The 24,467-nt window shown below is 44.2% G+C and overlaps 1 protein-coding gene across 1 annotated transcript in view; it reads right to left on the minus strand.

Annotated features, from left to right (window-relative positions):
* The window catches only part of zfhx4 (zinc finger homeobox 4), a 77,983-nt gene that overhangs the window by 20,121 nt on the left and 33,395 nt on the right, over positions 1–24,467 (minus strand). Inside the window, exon 6 of the mRNA XM_034108514.2 lies at positions 17,938–18,172. Within this exon, the coding sequence (XP_033964405.1) occupies positions 17,938–18,172 (235 nt within the window). The remainder of the gene's footprint in view (positions 1–17,937; positions 18,173–24,467) is intronic.

Below are 24,467 nucleotides of genomic sequence, written 5' to 3' on the forward strand. Positions count from 1 at the left end.
AAGGTGTATGTGTTTGTCCTTGTGCATGTGTGTGTTTGTATGTGTGAGAGAGACTGGGACTGCACTCTGCTCCTGATGTTTTATTAATACGTTGGTGACAACGGGGATGAAATATCTCCTGTCAGCCAAGAGAGCCCGGGCTGCAGAAATGGCCATTTTCACTGCCGGTGCTGCAGCGTCCATCTTTGTATTTTAATTCACCCCACCTTCGTACGGAGGGAAGGGGGAAGGCAAGCATGTGTGTGTGCTTTTGTGTAAATGTTGTGGTGTGAAGTGGGTTTGAAAGTCTTTCATCACTGGTTTATCTTTTCTCTATAGTTGACTTTTGTTCGATGCCAAGGAGAAGCAAATGGCACAAATCGAACAGCATTTTTCACAGAAGAGTGAGAAGAGAATGGGAGGAAAGGGGGGGGGGACAAACTGAAATTCAGAGAGAGAAAAATAAACTCTCGAAGATCTCACATATATACTGCAAGGTCAGGACAATGTCTCAAAGGAAATAATTTATAAAAACGCCAAACGCAGAAGAAACAAAAAACATAGTTGTATCTCTTTGTCATGGACTGCTTTCATTCCTTCCCTGCACTGCACTGCATGTAAAAATGTAAAACACAATCGCTCTGGTCGAAAACTACCTGCTTTTGCTAATAACTGTTATTATTATTATGCTTGTTATAATATCACAATAATAATAAACTGTAGCTTTTATTACATACCATAAATACATTTATTTTCATAACTCCTGTGGCTTTACCATGAGCACATTCTCGACAACATACTCAGAGTAATTAGTTTATGTAATTCAAATAAAAACTATTTTGATACTGCTTGATATGATGTTTGCAAGAGATGACTGCATATTTTATATTTTAAAGCAAATTAAACTTTAAAGTTAAGTTTTTCTTAAACAACAAGGAGCAGAGGACGAGTGTGGGGTGGGAGATGATCATGACGTCCACCATCTTAACAAACCTCTAGGGGGCAGTCTACCTGTAGCTAGATAGGACACAAGAGAGAAGAGACAATGAACAGAGGGAGGGAACAGAGGGAAGAACGAGGGTGAAGAGTGGGTGAAGAAAGAGAAAAAGACAGAGAAAAGGAGGGGTGATCATCTGGGCCTCATCAGTGTTTTTTTTTCTCACTCCTTTCCCCTGTAGTCGGTTAGATCTATGGTGTGTGTGTGTGTGCGTGTGCGTGCGTGCATGGGGGAAATGTGTTTCCACGCTGAGGACATTCCCAGACGAGTTCTCCCGATACATCAGTGCAGCGTCTGCCCTCTGACTGACCCTGACAGTCACACGCAGCACGAGTGTGTGTGTGCGTGCGCGTGTGTTTATGTGGATGCGCACCATTGATCAAGTGAGTGAGACAGTGACTGCATGTGTTTGCATGTGAGTTGTCATGTGCAAGTGTGTGTGTGAGAGAAACAGTGAGACAGAGGAGAGGGTTCTGCGGCAGGGACTCTTAACCATCAACTTAATCGCTACCAGAGGACTCGCAGAGCAAAACATTCGCAGTCACCACACACACACACACACACACGCACGTACGCACGCACGCACACACACACACACGCACGTACGCACACACACACACACGCACACACACACACACACGCACGTACGCACACACACACACACACACACACGCACGCACACACACACACGCGCACACACACACACACACACACACACACACACACACACACATACACACACACGCACACACGGAGTGGTCAGGCTGTGGAGGGTGTGTGATTTTGGAAGCCTGGTGGGACTCTCTTTGATGTGGGTCGGTCGGAACATTAAAGCCGGCCGGTGAACTCGAGCTAACCACAGACCATGGGTCAGATTACCCTGCAACCAACACCGGCCTATATTTAACCGTTAAGAGAGGAAGAGTAATTAAGTGAGTCTTGATCAGGGACGAAAGCCAAATCAGTCTGCTTTAACTTTTTTAACTATTAATTGGATGCCAGTGTAACCGCTGGATGAAAAACTCTCCTGTTCTTCCAATACAAAAAATCAACCAAACATGATGACTAATTCTTAGGAGACAATATGTTCTGAATTATTGCTGATTTTAGTACAAATATCTAGTCGAAAACATCACAGTCAGAAACAGTTTCGGACAGAAGGAAAGGAAGACATATAAAAAGAGATGTTTGGAAAGAAAGAATAGACATATGGGAGATGGAGGCAATGGAGGATGTATTGAAAATGTCAGTGTGTGCCCTCGAGCTGTATAATGACCTGCTCTGAGACCACTCGCTCCCCTTCCCCTCTCCCCCTGAGGGCCCATAACCGCCATGCCGGGTCATTATGTACCCGGTGGAGGACTCAGCCGTATGGCACACGACCGTAGAGCAGTGCCACGCGGAGCAACTGGACACAGAGGCTCCAAAACCGGCTGAATTCATTAGCCGGGGCCGAGCTGCCTCTAATTTGCTCCTTAGGGCTAGGATGGTGCTCATTAAAGGGGGTACAAATAAATCCTTTTTACATTATTGTTTATCTTAAATCATATGAAAGCATCAAGATAAAGGGTAATTGCTGCCAAAGAAAATATCATGAGGAGAAATAAGAGAAATGCTATAAGACTAAGAAGAAGCTGTAAGGACCAGTGGTGAAAGAAGTCCTCAAGTAGCAATACTACATTCATGGCCCTATGTTACAGTACAAAAGTATCGGCATCAAGTTATACTTAAGTATTAGTAGTAAAGTACTGAGTATATTGAGTTACTATTATGAATATAATCTGTAAAGTAGCATTAATGTTTTTTGCGTAACACCCATGACGGCCATGTCTCCACCACTTAACGTTGATGTTGACGCTGATTCCTTCCTACAACTCTGGTCATGTCCCCTGTGAGACCACGTGTGTGTGTGTGTGTGTGTGTGTGTGTGTGTGTGTGTGTGGAGGAATAGGGGCCCTGTGATGTCACATTCCTGCGCCGCGCGTGGCTCTAGTTTGGCCTCTAGGTTTTAAAGGGGAAAGCTTTGAAACATTACACCATCACACACACACACACACACACACACACACACACACACACACACACACACACACACACACACACACACACACACACACACACACACACACACACACACACACACACACACACACACACACACACACACACACACACACACACACACACACACACACACACACACACACACACACACACACACACACACACAGTCAAGGGCCAGTGGTAATACTGCCAGGGTAATAACCTTACAGACTTACTGATCTCCCTCCCTCCCGTTCTCTCACCCTCAAATCTTTATTTACCCTACTCTCCCTCTTTATCCCCCCCGCTCCCCTCGCTCTCCCTGTACCTTTCCCCCCCGAATTTCAGCGCGTTTAACAAGCATTTAGATCTTAACCAGATGTTGTTAATGTAGCATGTCTAAAATACTAAACATCAACCCATCGTAGAGGGCCTACAGCTCCTGCACAGGGCCTGGGAATAACCGACACACACGCACACACACACACACACACACACACACACACACACACACACACACACACACACACACACACACACACACACACACACACACACACACACACACACACACACACACACACACACACACACACACACACACACACACACACACACACACACACACACACACACACACACACACACACACACACACACACACAGCGCTCAACGTATTTCATGCACAGAGGTCCACAGCCCACATGCTAACATGTAAACACACACACACCAGCACAAGCAAACACACGTGTTTCCACACCCTCCCTCCCACTTACTGCTTAAAACATATGAGAACTTATTAAACAAGACAAAAAAGAAAATCAATTTGTTTCAGGTCGACTGTGAAAGCCAGACGATGGGATTGTCACGTGTAATACACTCCCGGTGTGAATGTCAATAAGTTGAACTGACAGAATAAGCGGAAAAAATGACTTGTGTAAAAAAACGCTTGTATCAGCAGCTCCAAATTTGCTTTGTTGTTGTCAATTACGACTTCCTGAGACACCTCATTGTATTTTCTTTCGCTCAAATTGCCCACTCCGCTGTCTTGCAGGCGACTAACAAAACACCTATTACTCTTTTGAAAAAAAAGAAGAAGAAATAAGAAAAGAAAATCATATGAATAAACATAGCCGAGATTAGAGGCTTGCGAGTATTGCTTGCTGCGCAGACAGAAACTGTTGTTTCGTGTTAAGAGGGGTTTTATTTCCAGTGCTGTGAGCATTGGGGGGGGGGGGGGGGGGATGATGTTAATGATTCTAGCAAATAGCAAATACAAAAGGTTTTCACAGGACAAAATTATGGGCTTCAAAAGGTTCAGTGTTGGGAGAAAAAAAAATTGACGCAACACCTGGCTTTATACAATGGGCTAACACACCTACTGTACACCTCCACACGTGCGCACACACACACACACACGCACACACACACACCTGCATCTTACACAACAGCCATATTGCATTTCGGCTGTTTGAATCACCTTAGGCTGAGTAGGTGAATTGAGGAGGCGGCACGGCAAGCTTACTGAGGGATTTAGGAATAATTTGAAAAGAAGATTCCTCTCCTCTGTTTCATCTCCCCCACATCCCTTTCTCTGTTTTCTGTTTTCCCTGCTCTTTTATGATTCCTCGGTCCAATATTTATCCAGCCCCTGATTATAAACATCTGGCCGGCGGGGCAGTCTGCACAGCGGCAGCCGTAACACAAACACGCACACACACACACACACACACACACACTCCCAGAGTCGCACACATAGTGGAAATATCACACACGCTCGCAAACGTGACCCTGTCAGGTCCAGACCGGAGGACGGAGGGGGAAACAGACAGAGTCGGAGACAGAGAGAGAGAAGTAGAAGCTGAGGGTTAATGGCCTTCCCATCTCTGTGATAAGAATTCATTCTGTTCTATTACCAGCACTTATCTACAGAGGCTGCTGTCTTTCCCCTCTCTCTCCCTCAAAAATCAAAACCACACACACACACAGCGACGCACAGCGAGGGTCCGAGATCGATAGATGAACCTAATGAAGAAAGCAGCTGTTTCTCGGCATACCTGCTGAACTCTATCAGCCCAACGAGATCTCCCTGCCGCATTCATCCGTCCATCTATCCATCCATTTATCTATCCAGCCATCTATCCATCTGTTTTTATATCTCTTCACACAGCTATCCATCCATATAGCTATCCGTTCCTCCCTCTATCTGTGCATCCATCACTACACTGGTAAACAAAGATACCAGCAGGATAGATATAGTTTCGAATTAACCAGACTGGTTCTTGTCATGAATTCAAGGTTTATTTATTTTCCGAGAACTAATACCAGGCAGGGAATCAGGGAATCTAATAAAATGGCTGCCGTGGTTTAAGAGAATGGATGTGTGTGTGCCTGTGTGTTAGTGTCTATGCTTAAAATAGGCCTGTAACGGGCAGTGGCCAAATTGATAATGCTTAAACAGATCTTTATCCTATTGGGCTACTGTCCCGTTTTTAGCTGCATAAAAAAAGCATCTGCTTTCAGAGCCACTAAAAAAACAGGACTGTAATCCTGGTTAAAATCAAAGAAAAGTCTTTAGTAGATAGAAAGGAAAGATAAAAATACAATTATATGAGCAGGAAAAGTTGCTTTGTTTCATGCTGTAAACATAAGAAGAATAACACATTTAAAATAATTTATAAAATACAAGTCATATGGTGTTGATGCTTGTTTCAATATATAAATATTGTTGGTGTCAATTACAAATACAACATTATAACAACAGATAATTTCAGGTTTCCTTTTATTCTATTCAATTGCAATGCCTTTCTGTGACTACATTCCTTTTGATGGGGGAGACCGGAGCAAAGCTGCCATTAGCACATAACCATTTCATATTCTGACAATAAGTCCATGTTACAATAAAAATGTGTGCATCATCAGGGACTTATTATGTGTTGAGGTCAGGCAGGAAGCAGGACTCTTCAACATAAGAAGAATAGAGTCACGGAAGTAAAAGAAAAAATATCTTCAAGCCCAAATATTCATTAGGTTGCTGGGAATCATCTCCAAAAGGAGCACATGGAAGCTGTAATACACACACACGCACACACACACACACACACACACACACACACACACACACACACACACACACACACACACACACACACACACACACACACACACACACACACACACACACACACACACACACACACACACACACACACACACACACACACACACACACACACACACACACACACACACACACACACACACACACACACACACACACGCGCGCGCACACACGCGCGCACCTGGGGCAACTGCCCGAGAGATGGTATTCCAGACGCTTACAAATAAGGAGTGTTAGCTTTCCTCTGACTTTCACAAAAACATGCAAAAAATGTCCATTTCATTACTGGCTAAACAATGTCATATGGGCCCCCACTGGCCCTAATAGAAGCAGACAAAGACAGAGCAGCACGCACATGCTTCAAATAAATCAGATTACCGAGGGAGAGGGGGGAGAGAAAGAGTGAGAGAAAGAGGGAAAGAAAGAGAGACACCGCCAGACACTTAGAGGATTGACAATATTCCCTTTTCTTGCTACCTCCACCCCTCCCTTTCTCCCTTTCCTTCACTTTCTTAACTCCCCCAACCCCCCAAGCGGGATCTGTTTTAGATTTGAGCCAGTGCTAGAGCCATATCTCTACCTTATCTCTGCTAGCCGTCAGAAAACAGAAAGCTCCATGTTTCCATGCATTAGACTCCAGGCCCCTGACACGCCACTTGAAAATCTCACAGCCCCTCAAAATGGTTGAGCGGGAAAATAAAACAGCAAAGATATCATTGAATCAAATGAAACGCAGGTTACCGGGTTGCATTGATATCACTTTTTGAAGTGCGTTCAGATACTGTGTCATATCAAAGAAAATGTCAGCCGTGAAAATTATGGAAATGCATTTTGGCATTGTGACAACAAATGTCAACCAATATCCCCCAAAATGAGATGACTGTTTGACAAGCACAAAGCGTCATTAACTGTATTTGAATAGCCATCAGATTTGAGGGGCTGTGACATTTTCTACCCCCTGACCGTCTCTGGGTATCGAACTCCATGAACATATCCCGTTGTGTTTTTGCTCCAATTATGTCAAAGCACTTCTCCGATGACTGTAAAAGGAAGTATTGATTCTCCTTAAAGTTGTAACAAAAAAGACAGGGTGCTGAATATGTTAACAATTTGAAGAAAAAAGGAAAATCAATATTCAAATGACTCCTTTTATTGATTTATAATTAAGTCTTAATTGCGGCAAGGTTTGGACGTTCAAACTGCCGTCTGACGTTAGTCGGGGAAAAGATAGGGGAACGTTATTGATACAGTTTAACAGTGGTGGTCGCCCAGACATTGATTCAGCCGTTTTGCGGTGCCTTTGGCATGCTCTGAGTCTGACGATCTAAATGCACATGCATTCTAGGAAGCACACACACACACACACACACACACACACACACACACACACACACACACACACACACACACACACACACACACACACACACACACACACACACACACACACACACACACACACACACACACACACACACACACACACACACACACACACACACACACACACACACACACACACACACACACACACACACACACACACACACACACACACACACACACACACACACACACACACACAAAAGATGCACTTACACTTGCATGCACAAACAAATGCACACACATCCTAACTGAACTAACACAGCATAATTAACCTTCATCCGGGAAAAGTCAGGGCTGCCTTATCTGCAAACTTGACTGCGCATATGTGTGTGTGAGCTTGTGTGTACGTGTTGTAATTACACCATTAGGTGTGGAACTGATTGTCTTCAGATGGGGTTGGTGGAGGTATTATTCTGGACAAAATAAGTGAGTGAAAGGAATGTGTGTGTGTGTGTGTGTGTGTGTGTGTGTGTGTGTGTGTGTGTGTGTGTGTGTGTGTGTGTGTGTGTGTGTGTGTGTGAAATGTATGCTTGTTTAAGCTTACGTGCAGATTTTTTTATCCCACTGCATTTATTTGAGATCCAAGTGTTTATGTTTGTCTCTTCATGTGTTTCAACCCATGTGGCAATGTGTGTGTTTTCATGCTCAAATCTGTGTGTGTATTTTTCCCCACGGGCCTAATCAGGTATCAGATACCTTTTGTTTTGGGAGCTCATTGATGGATGAAATCTTTATCTGTGCTATTGATCAGGAGGGCGCGGGTCCTAAACTGTCTGTCTAGCTGCCTGCCTGCTCCGGCTCTAACAAGATTGCCAGGGCCGAGTATATCAGTTAACATTTAATCAATGGCAGCTTAAGACACTGGGGCTAAGGGAAAGAAGCCCACCGCTTCAGCCCCCTGCCCCAAACCATTTCCCAGGATTGAATGGGAACTTTATGTGTGTGTGTGTGTGTGTGTGTATGCGAGGGGTTCCAGATGATTACAAGGGATTGGGTCTGGTTGATCACATGTCTTCAGGGGACAGAGGTGTGAGTGTGTGTGCGTCAGTGTTTACAGGCATGCGAATGCGGGCTTGTCGATACATGTTAATACGTCAAAAACGCCGGAGGGGGTGGTGTGCGCTGCCCAGGCCCGCTATAGAAAATAGGAAAACTGAAGACTGATGTGCTGGAAAAAAAGAAATTGCCATTCAAATCAAGTGAAGGCTTCAAATTGAACATGCCTGTGTAAAATAACACACACACACTGCAGTGGAAGGATATGACATATCAGGCAATGCGTGATTTTCTTTTTTGCCTTGCTTGCAAAAAGCCCCATGATGGTAACATGTAAAACAGGAGAGTCAGCAAAAATAAATATGATCAGACTTTCTTTCATGCTTTTTATTTTACCATCCGCTCATCTTACTGTAAATGAAACCCCATCAGATCTAAGAGGCACATCCTTCATCCCGATCTCTTTTTGTTATCTTATTCATGCCATCGCTGGATCTGATCATCAACATCTATCATTTTGAGATAATTAACAAATGAAAAAAATGCATATGCATATTTGCCTGTGCGCATTGTGTGCGTGAGTGTGCGTTTGTCAGGGGGTTACTCTGACAGGGGAAGCCCCTTTCACGTCCGTGCCTTTCGTCCAAAGCCTGGGAGATTCCCACCACCGAAAATCAATGTGTGTGAGAGCATATGTGCGCCAGTGTGTGTGTCAAGGTTTTGTAAGACAAATCTCTCCAGCGTGCGCCGCTTTAGTGCTATTGAACCAAGCTTCGATCACTCGGCCACTGTGAATAATGCAAGGGAGGCTACTGCTCACTTACAGCACAGGATGCTTGTGCGCGTGTGTGTTTGTGTGTGAGAGAGGATGGCCCGTTTTCCCTTCTCGCAAATGCAACAGGGCAGTTCTTCGACGTTCCTCCACTTGGCCCTCTTAATCTCGTGTCAGATACAGGAACTCCCACATTGATACTGTCTCTTTGAGTGTGTGCTCCACGTGTGTGTGCGTGTGTGTGTGTGTGTGTGTGCGCACTGGAGGCTTCTACAGTAGACGGGAAGAGCTTAACTCAAGCAGACAGCTCCGGCCTGCACTTTGACACACCCTGACTCATTACATACAGCCGGCACAGAGTGGAATATTGTCATTAAAAAAGACAATTAGATATGAAGTCAAGGGAGCATCACTTACACACACATGGACACACACGCCTGCAAACACACAGCGCAGGAAATATAGGTGAACTCATCTTCATATCCTCAGGTATATGAAGCGGAGATATTAATAATCAGGGAGATAGAGAGTAATTAAAATGATTCCAAATGACGAGTGTGTGTTTGTGTGTGCGTTTCTGTTAATTAAACTGAAGGATTTGATATGACACAAAGCGTACTGCTTTAATGGTAATACTTGATGTGGCTGGAGGGGACAACAGTGGATGGGGTTATAGGGAGAGACAGGGCGACACACGCACACAAACAGATCCAGCTGCTCATCGGCGCTGCCTTAGAGGAGCATCTCCTTTTTCGACGTAATTATCTGTGTCATCACTTATGAGGCAATTAAACAAACATCAGTTCCTATTTCCTCTCCTCTCCTCTTACTCCTCATCTTCTTTTCTCCTGCCATCTGTGCACCCATCGCCTCTCCTCTGCTCTTTTTTTATTTAATCTACTCCTTGCTCCTCTTTTCTCCCCCCCTCCTGTGTGACTCCAGACAAGGTTTCAATTTCAGCATGCTGATTGTCTCATTGCCGACTCTATGCATGTCTAACACTTACTGGCACTCTGGGGACCGGCAATACACACCATAGAATGCCTATTACACTCCCACACGTTTCTGGTGAGTGTGTGTTTGTATGTGTGTGTGTGTGTGTGTGTGTGTGTGTGTGTGTGTGTGTGTGTGTGTGTGTGTGTGTGTGTGTGTGTGTGTGTGTGTGTGTGTGTGTGTCTGTGTGTGTGTGTCAGAGAGGTGATGAGGGTGTAAAATGCCTATTACGCTGAGAGTCTGGTCTCTCTTACACTGGAGAGAATTCTCCGGCGCCTAAAGAGCAGAAAATTGCAATGCTCCTCTTCCTCACTCTCCGTTAACCTGCTTTTGAAACAAAGGCCTGACCAAGGTGTGTGTGTGTGTGTATGTGTGTGTGTATCCTTGCCCATTAGCCCTGTGTGCCATCATAAGTAAAGCACCTTGAGGGCCCAACCAAGCCGAAACCCAAGAGTCTTTTCTGCATATACCTTTCATCTCCTTTGTGTTTTATTGTATTCGATAGTATTGTAAAGGCTACTTTATGCAACCATATTGCTCTATTGAGTCACAAGAAATGTGTAAAATGTATGTTTTATGCCCATAAATGTACTTTCCAGTCATTGCTTTCCTTCTTTTCTACCATCCTTAAAATAGCAAAGGAAGATGGCATCTTGAAAAAAGCGAAATGACTAAAAGGAGATGACTAAAGCAGCGGGCGTATTTGTCTAATTTGCACAAAGACATCCACATCAAAGCACAAATCAGCAGCAAGGCTCATTCAATGGATTTGTATCAGTCCATCCATTTCTTGTTCTTTTTTCCCTCGGCACCTTTTTTCCTCTTTCTGTCACATTCCTCTTTCTCTCTACATTCTCAGAGTGTTATTAGGACTTGATAAAAGTGAAAGGGATGTCATGACATGAGACCCCCTGTTAGCATTAGGAGGTGGAAGAGCGGGAACGAGGGGAGAAGAAAAGGGAGAGAAAAAGATGAAAGAGATTTGCCTGGAAATTATTGCTCACAAGGCATTGATTCTCTGCTTTAATCTCACACTGTGTGCTCAAATTTCCTATTAGGGAGATAAAGAAAGGCAGGGAGATGGGTCTTATTCACAAAGGTGGGGAGGTGAGACTTGCCATGCCTCTTAGTGTTTCTGAGGACGACACACATTACATATTATTTCCCTTATTATGAAAAGGAGAATCAAAGTCCAGCATATTTATTTTGCTGTCTTGCTTGAAGGCCATTAGTGCTCTGTAAGTAAACATGGGAGAGGGAAAGCTATTGCTACAGAACCGCTGGAGGGTCATATAGACACGCACACACATACGACAAGCCACTGACAGCTGCTATAGCGGCAAAGCTTCCTCCGGTTAGCGACGATTAGCCTTTGCTATAGGTAATCAATAGCTGCTATCAATTCCATACCTCCCACTGATGGATGAGGTAAAGAAAAGATAGAGGAGAGTGAGGATAAGGGAGCAATAGAAGGAAATAAATTGTAGCTGCTACAAGGAATGGTAGAAATTCTACCTGACAATACTAGCTCCTGAAGTAAAGTTCCTGCTCTGCTCTTTGTGTGTGTATAAAGTCTGCTTTAAATGTCCATCTGTGAATTGTATCATCACGTGAGATGAGATTAGTGGCTGCTTGGACCCAGCGAGCGCATTGCCTGGTTACCGCGGCTCCAGCTCCACACAACCCTCCTCCCATCAGCAGATTGTTTGTCTTAATGCTGTGTGACATGGCCCATTGTTTTGTCCATCTGTGGTTAAGAGTCAATGGACAGAGGGTGTATGAGGGGATCGGGGAGTGAAAAGAATGGAGGTGAGGGAGACGAAAATAAAGAAGAGCAGGGGTGAAAAGGGAGGGGGAGGAAAGATGAAGGCAAGAAAAAAAAGGAAAGATGGGAACAAGAGCTGAGAGGTGAAAAAAATATTGAAATAGAAAGGTCAGAAAGAGAATGAGAGTAAGGGGAAACATGCAATAACCCTCCAATGTGGTCCTTGGACTTTACATTCACCACTTCCTTTCCTGGACCTTCCAGCTCCATATGGAGCGGGGCCCGAAGCTCTTTGTGATATCGCTGACGTGAAAGACTCCTGGCCCTGTGACGCCAGTCCCCTCTTCAAAGGGTTAAGTCATATTTAGTATGCGTCCTCATAGCCCCATGGCTTTGTATTGTAAATAAGACTAATGTGGCATTGGTCAGGTATGCTAATACAGATAATCAGCGCAATTTCTGCAAATTATAACTGTCAGTGTGGTGGGCACAGAACCTTGGCGGAAAACATGAGGGAACAATTTAGCCCGGGTAATACCCCTCCACCAAAGAGCTGCTCAACTCAAAGAACAACAATCGGCCTGAGCCCATACCGCCGACACACCATTTCAAAAATAGTTTATGGTGAACGAAGCTCAAGTCAGCTTGCTGCCCTTTTTCCCTATGTGCACACACAGACCGCAGAGTAATTATAATTCGCTTGGATGGAATTATTCAAAAATATGACCACATCTTTTACTCCCTCAGCCATAGAGAATATGGTTTTGGGAAATTTGGGGTAAATTGCTACTTGTCGAAAATATAATAATATACATATATGAATGTGTCTTATTTTGATTTGACAAATGATTTAAAATGCTGTGTATTGTCTCCAGCTAATTGTACAGCAATAAAAAAACGGCATAGTTCACAGAAATCCTCCTGGGTAACATCACATCACTCTCATCAGAATAGATCTCCCCAGAAAGTGCTTTTATTCATTTTGGGCACATAAAATAACATTCCAAGGTTTTATTACGCGAGGAATGGATCCCGCCTGACTGGGATCTATGGACTTTACAATTTATGTAAGTAACTTTCTGATTCGCATTAAATGAGAGAAAAGGTCACGAATAATTGAACTGTAGGCAATCAGCTTTTTGTAAGCAAATCAATATGCGATATAATTGACTGCCCTAACCTGTTACACTTCTAATCTAAACACAGATATCTAAATGATAAAAGCATTACAAGATGGCATTTGCAAAGCAAGAACAAACAGTAACTACAAATTGACAAAATGTCCTTTAATGAGTCAGACAAAGGCTCTTGCCTACTCTATCTGACTTAAAAAAGAAAATGGCTACAGCTGCGCTAACTCCAGCGGTTAGCTAGATCTGGGTGTGTGTGTTGCATCCTTTCTCTCACTCCTCCGGCCATCCGTGAATGTTTATGTAATGGCCACAAATTACTGAGACAAACCCTGGAAATAGACTTCTGTCTGAGGAGAGACCTTCTTTTAAAAAAAAAAGGAAGACAACCGCTGGAATGGCGAAACCACCCCCACTACCCAGAGGAAAAAAGTATAAGATGAAGGATTGAAAGTGAGGGAGGGAGGAAAACTTAATACCTCAAAATATGCCTCTGTGTCATCACATCATAATGTTCTTTGGGAAACAGCAAAGTCCTTTCCCACATTGTAAATTGAATGATTGTTTTCGGTGCTTTTGCTCAGTTTTGGGTGGGATACATTTCGGGAACAAGGAATGTCAGCGCACTTGGACACAGACAAGATGGCACTTTTTCTCTCTGCCCATGCTCCATCACTTCCTGCTGGAAGCACAGGCACATATAAGGATAATAAGTGTCCATTAGCTTCGTTTTTAGCCTACAGCTGCTTTCTAAATGGTTACCACAGCTACACTAATTTAACTAGGACCAAAATGACCCAGAGCCTTATCACTCAGAGAAAACAAAAGGCTCTGGATACACACACACACACACACACACACACACACACACACACACACACACACACACACACACACACACACACACACACACACACACACACACACACACACACACACACACACACACACACACACACACACACACACACACACACACACACACACACACACACACACACACACACGATAAAAGTGTTGTCGGTCTCTTTAAGTCAAGAAGAGGTCTTTTGTTTAAAAGGGGGACTTAGACAAAGAGGGTCCTCTCCCTCCCTCTGTAATGCATGTTGGGTGGTGGCGCTGGGAGGGGGGTTGGGTTAGAGGGATGGAGACTTGTGGGTGGTGGAGGGATGGAGGGGTGGTTGACAGACTGGGCTCACAGAAATAATTACCTCCATAAGATCCCATCTCCCTTTTCCTTTTTGTAAAGGACAGAGGGAACTGAATGGGGAAATGACAGAAAGTACAGTATGCAGAGAGGCCTGGATGTTTCTGCTTGGTCTGGCTTATGAGGAGTGTTACACATGATGGAACACAAGGCTAACGGGCAAGGATACACCGAAAAAAACACACTAATGCACACACACCTCCTCCCAGTGTTCTTTATGGCTAAACAAATGGTCAGATGATTGAGACTTAGGCGGCAGCAGTCAAAGGGAGAAAACAACTTAACTTCAGAGACTGTTAATGTCTCCAAAAATACAGCTAAACAAATTGTTCAAATTATAAAATCGATGATGGAATACCCATGACTCGCGATCTGTCATATTTGTCTTCACTAAACAGCTCTATTCAGGGCATAACTTCATTACAGAGAAGGGCACACACAAATCTAATTTCTCTAACAACTTTTGGACAACCCTCAAAGCAAAATGGCTTCCAAGTCCTCCATGTTGAGAGGCAATTCATTTATGCATCTGATGCAAACTGGCATTTTTTATAAACTCAATTTGGTTTAACACTTCTAATTGTACACACAGACAATCTCTCAGCAATGCACAAGGCACAGTGGGCGTATTGTCCCCGAAGGACACCGCTAAAAGACCATAAAACGTTGTTGCTGTACAGTCAGTGAGTTACTGTTTGCACATGTAACATTACACACACACACACACACACACACACACACACACACACACACACACACACACACACACACACACACACACACACACACACACACACACACACACACACACACACACACACACACACACACACACACACACACACACACACACACACACACACACACACACACACACACACACACACACACACACACACACACACACACACACACACACACACACACACACACACACACACACACCAAGCTTCCACAATGCTGTTTACCTAGTGTAAAGGATGAGATGTCTGGGCCCAGGTTTGGGGAATTACAGAATCAAAAGGATAACAAAGAGTGAAAGGTTCTCAAATAAACATGCCGGCAAACACATGTAGTGACACGCACACAATGCAGTCCAGCAGAAATGTTCACTGTACACTCCTGTCTTTGTTCAAAACACCTATACCCTTAAGCCGAGCCTTTGCAGTCCTGTATCCTTAATTAGGCCATAAAATCAGCATCAAAATTGTTTAATGAAAGCCATTCACATGTACATAAAGTCCAGAGCATTAGAACTCTTATTCCCAAACGGGCCTATAATTATCTGGCTCAGTGCCAGGTCCCAGGCTTTAAGAGAAAGATACCGGTCAGCACTTAAATTAATCTTTTTCATACCAGTCTCTAATGAACAGAAAGTGCTCGAGTCAGGAGTTGCAGCCCCAGAAAACTAACAGCACACATGCACGTACACACAAATTGAGGGTCCTTAAACCGAACACTGGCTCGAAATGTTGCCTACTATAGAGCCTTTTCCATCTGTGAGAATATTCACATCATCTATCACTTTAGGAGCCCAACGCTGCTATAGCATACCCTTTCTTCCATAGAACATATCCTACTGTAGTACTGTATGTAGTGTTTGCAAAAGCTCAAAGGGTTCATCTACTAAAAAAGCTAAAAATATACCAAATCTGACAGAACTTTAGAACATGAATGTTCAGAACATTAACTCTCAGTGTTTGATCTCTGGCTGAAACACTCTTACCCCTCCCTTTGCCTACACCTGCCAAATGTGTACGGTCTACAAGGAAATACTTTTGAAACATTCACCACGTACCCTGTGAAAGAATACAGTTGTTCTAAAAATTATATAGAGTGGGCAAAAGGAGGGCATCCAAAAAAAGGGGCTTAGCATTTTGGGCCCCGCCAGCGTCCGCTTAAGCTTTGCACTAGCTTCCTCATGGAAATTCACCATGTGGCATCAAAGCCACGGTATAAAACGGGGGCCCGAGCAACAAATATGGTGTGTTTTAAGAGTGGAACATTTGAAATAGGTGAAGCAGGCGAATATTGCTTATGACAGGTTTAAAACCTGGTTGTGCTCACGGGTTTGAGAGGTACAAAGAAAAAAAGGCTTGAAACTGGGCTTGTGTTCTTTATTTAAATAAAACCCGGACAGGAGCAGTAAAGAGAGAGAGATGGAATAACCAGGACAAAGAAGGAGAGAAAGGGGGATGCGAAAGGAGAGCAGGAGAACGAGAGAGGTGGCGGGGGGGTTCGTAAAATGCACGGTAATGATTTATCTAAGCATGCTTTTCTGCTGCACCCCAAAGTCTCACCGAAACTTTGATCCATGTGTAATTAAAACCAAACGTACGCCGGCTACAGTCTCCATTTCAGGATTGGGAGCTCTTCTTCTGTTCGTGTGTGTGTGTGTGTGTGTGTGTGTGTGTGTGTGTGTTGGGATTCACATATGTTTCTAAGCGCTGGGCCCCCATCTGTTTTGGGAGTACATGTACAGTATAAACAGGACACTTTGGGGAGCACACACACACACACAGATGGATGTATGGACTAATGCTATTCTGGAATGCTATTCAAAACGTGTTAGCCCCCCCTTAAAACCCCATCCCACCCGCTCCTTCAGGTCAAGCAAAGCAAAAACAAGTTAAGCGCTCATTTTCTCCCGGCAACATTAACATAGGGATGACTAAATAATGGACCCTGACTCTTGGTCTTCTGGTTTAAATTACAGCGCAGCCCCCTCCCCTTACACCCTGCAACCCCTCACCAACCATGCAACCCCCACTCAAAGAAAAACGATTAATCTTTTTTTTTTTTTTGTCTCTCTGAATGTTTTACAGTTCTGTTACACTTATTAGCTGCTGGCAGGACGGAGAGTCTTAAATGAAAGCCAAATTGCTTTGGTCATGAGAAAGGAAATGAAAGCTCACTCCAGGGAGAAACTGTGTAGTTGTAGCATACGTGTGTGTGCATGTGTGCGTGTGTGTGTGTGTGTGAGTGTGACTAACGTATGTGTGTGTGAGTAACATATGTGTGTACAGGCCTTTTCACTACGAGATACTCCCAAGGTGAAATTTCATAAGCTGACTGCTTGTCTGCCTGGGATGTCCCTGTGCACGGGACAGTGTGTGTGTGTGTGTGTGTGTGTGTATGTGTGTGTTTGTGTTGCACATATAAGCACGGCAGCCTAATAGGAACAGTATGCTCATTTTGGAGAGATTAGGAGGAATGGACGGGTCTGTATCGAGAGACGTGATCTGGATATGAAGGCCAAAGGAGGGAGGCAGCAAGGGAGGGAGGTTTGACAGAATAAAGAGGGAGTGGTGCAGAAAAAAAGAGAAAAAAGAGTAAAGAAAGATTGATCTGACTTCAAACCAAGAAAACAGACCCCGACAACTGGAAGCAGCATTTAACTTGAATCAAAAAGACTTTAAAACACAGGCAAAATGGCATGGGGTGTGTCAGAAAGAAGGAAGTTGATCAAATGAGAAAACTATCAGAAAATAGCCTCACAAATCAGAACAATCGACATCCTAAGCAGACAGACAGAGCAGAGCACTGACCTTGGCTGGAGGGGCTCTCCTTGACGTGGAACAGCTCGTGGAAGCTCAGTCCCTCCTCGTCCCCTCCCAGGCCCTGCTGGTGCAGCTGCAGCTTCCTCAGCCCCTCGTTCTGCTGGTGGCGAGCGGAGCGGGCGTGCTGCACCAGGTTGAGGCGGGCCTTGGTGGAGTAGTCGCACAGCGTGCAGTAGTAGACACACGACTCCAGGCTGTACGCGCTGTCCTGCTTCTGCAAGTGCTGTGGAACACAAGAGAGGAGGGTGCAGATGTGAGATGGAGTTCATGTTTTACGGCGTCCTGTGGTAAAATTCAAGGGAGTTATTGTTCTCGCAGCTGCATTTGTTTCCTCTTTTAAAAGTTTGGTTGCAAAATTCCAAAGCAAAAAAACCCAGAAATACCTGTTTTCAAAACAAGAACACAGGCAATGGGTAGATTGACGGTTAATGGACAATAATTGTATCTTTTTTTTACTTTAGGATATAAATCTTTGGTCGTATATAATGTTCTGCGGTTTATTTAAACAATTTAGTGGGCAGTGCTTAAGATAAGCTACCATCTAGAGCAATAAATCCTCTGGAAATCCTTATTATTATCACAGTAACAAAAGGAGTTTATGTTCACACACTATACCTTCTAAATGAACTGGACATGTTTTAGGTGACATAAAGATTACCAACACACAGGAAGTCAGATAAGGGTTGAGTTCAGAACAGTGTTTTTCTCTTTACCATGCACATTGTCCGGCTCTGCTCATTGTGGGCAGCTGCAGGGGTTTCTCATTCAACGTGTGCTGTCAGTTGCAAGCCCTTAATTTCCAGTTGCCTCCTTAATGGCATTGCAGCCATGCAAAGCTACCCCCTACCTCGATGTGTGCATGCGCACAAACACACACACGCGCACACATACACGCACGCACACACACACGCACGCACACACAGCCCCATCCCACCTTGCCCTACTCCCATACACCCAGTCAAGCCAAGCATATCAAGTGTGCCTCTGTTGTTGCTGCCGGGCTAATGAACAATGCACAAAAACAAAGTACCAGGCCAAGCTTTTATTATCTGATCCTCTGTGGGGGGAGGGGGGGGGGGAAGAGAGCAAGGCAAAGAGACACAGAGGTGGCTCATGATGGTTAGTTTCTGCTTTGTTAAGATTTATTCATACAGCCATGTGAGAAACAGGTGCAGGCTGCTATGCATGAATTAATACACATAATGGAGCGTGTGTGTGTGTGTGTGTGTGTGTGTGTGTGTGCGTGTGTGTGCTAACTATGTCTCTAGCAGGAAGATGTTTCATTTTTGAACCACGTAAAAAGTTGATACTTTGTCATTTTGCCTCATTTAATATGGAGCAGGAAAAGAGATTGAACAATGTGTGTGTGGGAGGTGTGTGTTGTGGGAGGAGGGGGGGCACAGTTAGCTGCAGGTGTGTGAGTTATAACCCCCCCACCCCCCTTCCTCCTTTGACAAACAGGGATTAGCAACATAGCTACAGCCGCTAACACATCTTTTCTCTCTGTCTCTCCCTCTTTCTATCTTTTGTAAGAAATCTTACAAGGTTTTTCTCACGAGACGGTGGGACGTCCCCTCGCAGTCAGAGGCCCTTTCAGAAGTCTTAAGTTTTAATTAAGTCGCAGTTGTCAGAAGAAAGCTCCCCTAGACCAGAGCTCAGGGCCATTAATTACAGCTATCTTTGTTTCTCTGTGAAAGGAGGCCTCCCTTGCTCCTTCTCTCTTTACCTCTTTTCTTTACCCTCCCTCCCTCGCAGGAGAACTGGGCTTACTGAGCTTTTTCTGTGGAAACCACACACGTGTATATATATATATATTAAACATGCATGCACAACAAGGATATATATATACACTTTAGAAAATGTTGCCAATCATGGTTCTGTGCTACAAAACTGTGAATTTCTCCCTAGAAGTTGCTGCCCCTGGTCAAAATGGATATGGACCAATCATCTTATTCTGACCCTTCATAATGGCCATATGCTAGACCCCACCCACCACCCCTATACTTGCGTACATCCCCCCTGTCATCAATCATTACTTCTATAAAAACAGGGACGCTTCACTGCTCCGTGATATTTGTTCTTTCTCGATTCAATCGTGTCTGGACTTCACTGTAATATACTTTTATTACATGAGCACTTGGCTCGAAATGGGGGGGGCTACTTAGAATCGAATGAAAAAGCTAGTAATCAAACAAGGCTTTCCTTTCCTCCAGTGACAACCTTCAGCTTTATATTAAGGACTGCCACAGGAGGAAAGTTGCGATGAGACATGCTCATGTTGGTAGCAGAGGAGAAAGGGATGAGTCTTTTCAGGTAGTCGCACTGGATCCAGATTAAAAGTAAAACAGAAGTGGATTGAAATGCCTTCCATGTCCAAACCTATATACTATTTGTTTTGAGGCTGCGTCGGCGGAGAGTAGCTGGATGATATACTTGGGGTTGAACCGGGCTGCCAGATAGGTTTAGGCCTAATATTAATTCTCTCCCCATCAGCACATTCCAGAGGGTTTGTTTAAGACCTAAACTAGAGGGCTGTCTGTCGCTCTCTGGCACTCTGCAGGCCTATAATGCAAGCGGTCTGGTGATCACAGACCAGAACATCCATGATTTATGAACTTTTAAAGGAGCACTTTGACTCCTGCCAGGCGTGGGCTGTGTAATGCATATTCAAACACACAAACACACTGTTGCTGCTCCTGGGTTTGCGCCCGTGTGTGTCTGCCTGAAATGTGTATGTAATTTATGCCGCGGCTGATTTGAGTGTGCTGTACATGCATTTTGTGTCATATAATTGTCCGTGTATGTGTGTTGTGTGGACGGAACAGCAAAAAGGCCCATCCCTGTCAATATGGCACCTCTCCAGAGTGCACGGTGGTTAATTGTTGGGAATTAGTGTTTGGCAAACAACCAAATAAGCTAACACTCCCTGTGGGCCAATCAAAATCAGCTAAACAGCATTCCCTGGGTGAACCTAAACAGGCACAGACACCTCCCGATGGTGGAGGAGGTGGGCGTACACACCCCCATACACATAGAATGCAAATGATGACACTCGGGACTTCCTGTTTACCTGTCAAAAACACAACACATTGTGAGCCGTGTATATTACACTCACACACACACCGGGACGTGTATGAGGAGAGTCAATTTGACAGGTAAAGGAAGGTCCCTTGTGCAGTGGTGTCCTGCTGCTGTGTGTGTGTGTGTGTGTGTGTGTGTGTGTGTGTGTGTGTGTGTGTGTGTGTGCGCGTGTGTGTGTGTGTGAGGGTGAGAATGACAGAGGACTGCATTCATTATGCAGAATGAGATGTTTACAAAACACCTTTCTCACACACACATAAGCAGAAACACACACACACCTCCCCTGCGCTCGCTCCCTGGGATTGGGGCGAGGAAAGCAGCACTGCCGTCTCATATTCATTTGTTCTATCTGTGGTGACAAAGCTGCCTCATTAACTGAATCCTTAATAAGCCAAGGCAACGACATCTTCTCCCAACTTCTTTTATCTCTCTGTGCGTGGACGGGAAAGTGTGTGTGTGGGTTGCGGGGGTTGGTTCAATTTCAATGCTTATTTCCTTATTACTGCATATGTGTGTGTGCCTGGTTTTTATGCATCAATAATTTCAACTCTACCTTTTTTTGATAGTACCTCTCAAGTGTGTCTCTTTGTCTTTGCCTGTGAGTGTGCGTGTGCACCGGTAATACGACACACATATTTGGAAAGCAGTGCATAGCGGTGAAGCTGTGTTTTCCTCCATAAAACAAATGACAAATTAGGGTATTCAGTAAAAACATGACTCTTTCCTGTCATTAAGTGTAGAAGCAGGCAGCTAATGAACACTCCACTACCACAGCTATGTTTGAATAACCACTGTGAGTGTGTCAGAACATGTGTGTACGAGTTTTATTTGTAAAGACTCCGTACATACTTCCTGTTTTCCTATTTGTGTCCGTTAAGAGTGTGTGCATGCATTCAAATGTGCACCCTCGACATTGTGAAAATAAACTCCTCTTATCTCCTTTCATCAGTTTTTTTAGGGGAATCTTGTTATTGAGTATACCTTCTTTTTGGAGCATCACCAGCTTCCGGTGCTATCCCCCATCGGAGACAAAAACAGCCCCACTTGGCCCGGCAAACAACAAAAGCGTGTTTTGTTCCTTGAAAGTATTTTAAACACATACCAGCGCTGCCTGGAAGGCTGCCAAGTGTAGAATTCCATCAGTGCTACCACCTCCCTAACACATGTTACTGCTAACCGCCCCCCAGACATAGATGTAACGCAAGATCACTACCAACGGATCCGCTGGCAGACTGCACGGCTGTAAGGAGATGCTGAAGGCCCAGGTATGTGCCACCTTGCTTCCGCAGATAGAGAGCGGCAAATATAGTGTATGGAGAGACGGATCGTGCTGCACACGCACAAAAACAAATATGTAAATAAGAGCCACGTAGAAAAAGTGCTGAGTGCAAGTTGCACACAAATACAGACACAATGCACCTCTCCTGGTTTCCTCCTCACTCCAACGAGGCCACTATGTGTGATCTAAAGACACCGGAGAAGCAAAACAACTCCAGAAAAAAATCTCCTTACCCGACCTTACTATTTTTTTCTCCTGTAGGCCGTCTTTTCTTTCTCTTACTTTCATAAATACAAAGAAAAATATTTCCTTCAGCTAAATTGGGTCTCCTGTTTCTCTCAGCTGTCTGCTTGCTGGCAGTCACATGTGATCCGAGCTCTGGGGCTTGTCCATGAGGTGCAGGGCCTGTAGGCGAGCTTAGCTGAGGTCATCCAAAAATAATAAGCTTCCAACGCGTAATGGCCGGCAAGCCAAATAACTGAATTTTCACAATCATGTGTACTAGCTGCCTGCCACTCTTCCCAACTCCAGCGCTGTCTCCCTTCATTCAGCTTGTTTCACTCGGCCTTCTTTATTTTCTGTAGTGATCGCATGGGAAAAAAACTCACTTTAAAGTACGCTCTTGTCTTCCATTTTTCTGACTCCCACACATGGACACGCCGACACACACACACACACACACACACTTGTAGCAGTGACGTAAGTGTGTCTGACGGATGGGGCAAAGGTCACTCTGAAGTTCACAGCTACCTGACCTCTGGCCCCATCGCTCGGAAAAGAATCCCTTCTGACTCTCTATCTCTTACTCTCTCTTTTTTCCAGGCACAAACACACAAAAGTGATGCAGACCAGAGCGAAAAAAAGGAAATAAATCGTGTTGATTTACGATCTGATCCACTTCTTCTGGTCGTAATCAGTGAGTGTGTTTTAAATATCTTTTTTGCGTCTCTAAGCACTGTCGCCAGATGTTTTAAAATATACTGACCCAGCAGATAGGAATATTCTCGCAGACAGAAACGCCACAACAAATCTTCATCGGTGCATGTCTGTGTGACTTGAAAGCCAGCTCACCTCCACCCCCCATGAAAATGGATCAGTATTTACATTAGCATTAGATTTAGACAGCATGGTTCAGCCACTTACTCCCTATTAGCCATCCTGACCTTAGCCCATTAGGGTCTAAAAGCTCCCGCTTGTCTCCAACGCAGCCAGGTGAGACTGACCAGACCTCACTGTTTCCCTAAACCATATTGCAGCTGTGATTATCTTTTCCATCGACTCACAATGGGACAGACATCATAAAATGCTGAGATCAAGATCATTGAAATGCTAACATGCTTGTGGGATTATCTTTTTCCAGTGCTGCACGAGGGGGAGGGATATTGCTGAAATGCTAACATGCTTTTGGGTAGGGTTCATCATTTTCCATTTTTCCCAAGATGCTTTTGGGAAATCAAGCTAAGGCCTAATTGACAGGATCTAAGAAAAACAAAAATAAAGCGGTCGAAAAGCTGGGGCTTGAGCTTATTGGCTGGTACCATCAAAGAGATTTGTATTACACTGATGTTGTTATATTTAACTAAAACTGAAAGGGAAGAGAGGGGAAAATAATGTTGGTGCCGAGAGGAGCAGCAATTTTTTTTGCCAAGTTTGTTTTTCTTTGCTCGGTTCGTAATGGAGACTTGCTGAAAGAGAGACAAAAGGAAGGACAGAAGCATACAGTGAGAGAAACTATATAGATTGAGAGGCAAAGGCGGTGAGAATCCATAACAGAAAGAACAAAAGAACAAGAGACAGAGAGGGAGAGAATGATAGGGAAGAATCTAGTCGAGTGTAGTCGGGTTCAAATCACTAATTACACATTCCTGAGCCTGTGAAGGGGAGTATTGTTTTCCAGTTAGCCCCTACCCTGTCGCATGGTTTCACTTAGCACAAAACAAAAGGTACAGGGAACAAAACACAAGCCTAATACCAAGCCCTGCTAATGACAGAGAAATGGGAGAAATTATCCCTGGGGTGGATCCTCGTGAGAAAATGGCTAGTGATTACTGGACAAAGGGAGTTCATTTTGAAACTGTCACAAAATGGCAGACTGTCTGCTACTTTATTTAAAGAGCCAAATGAATGTAATATCAAGCTACTTTTATACTTAACATTT

The sequence above is a fragment of the Pseudochaenichthys georgianus genome, chromosome 20 (assembly GCF_902827115.2).
Source record: "Pseudochaenichthys georgianus chromosome 20, fPseGeo1.2, whole genome shotgun sequence".
NCBI lineage: Eukaryota > Metazoa > Chordata > Actinopteri > Perciformes > Channichthyidae > Pseudochaenichthys > Pseudochaenichthys georgianus.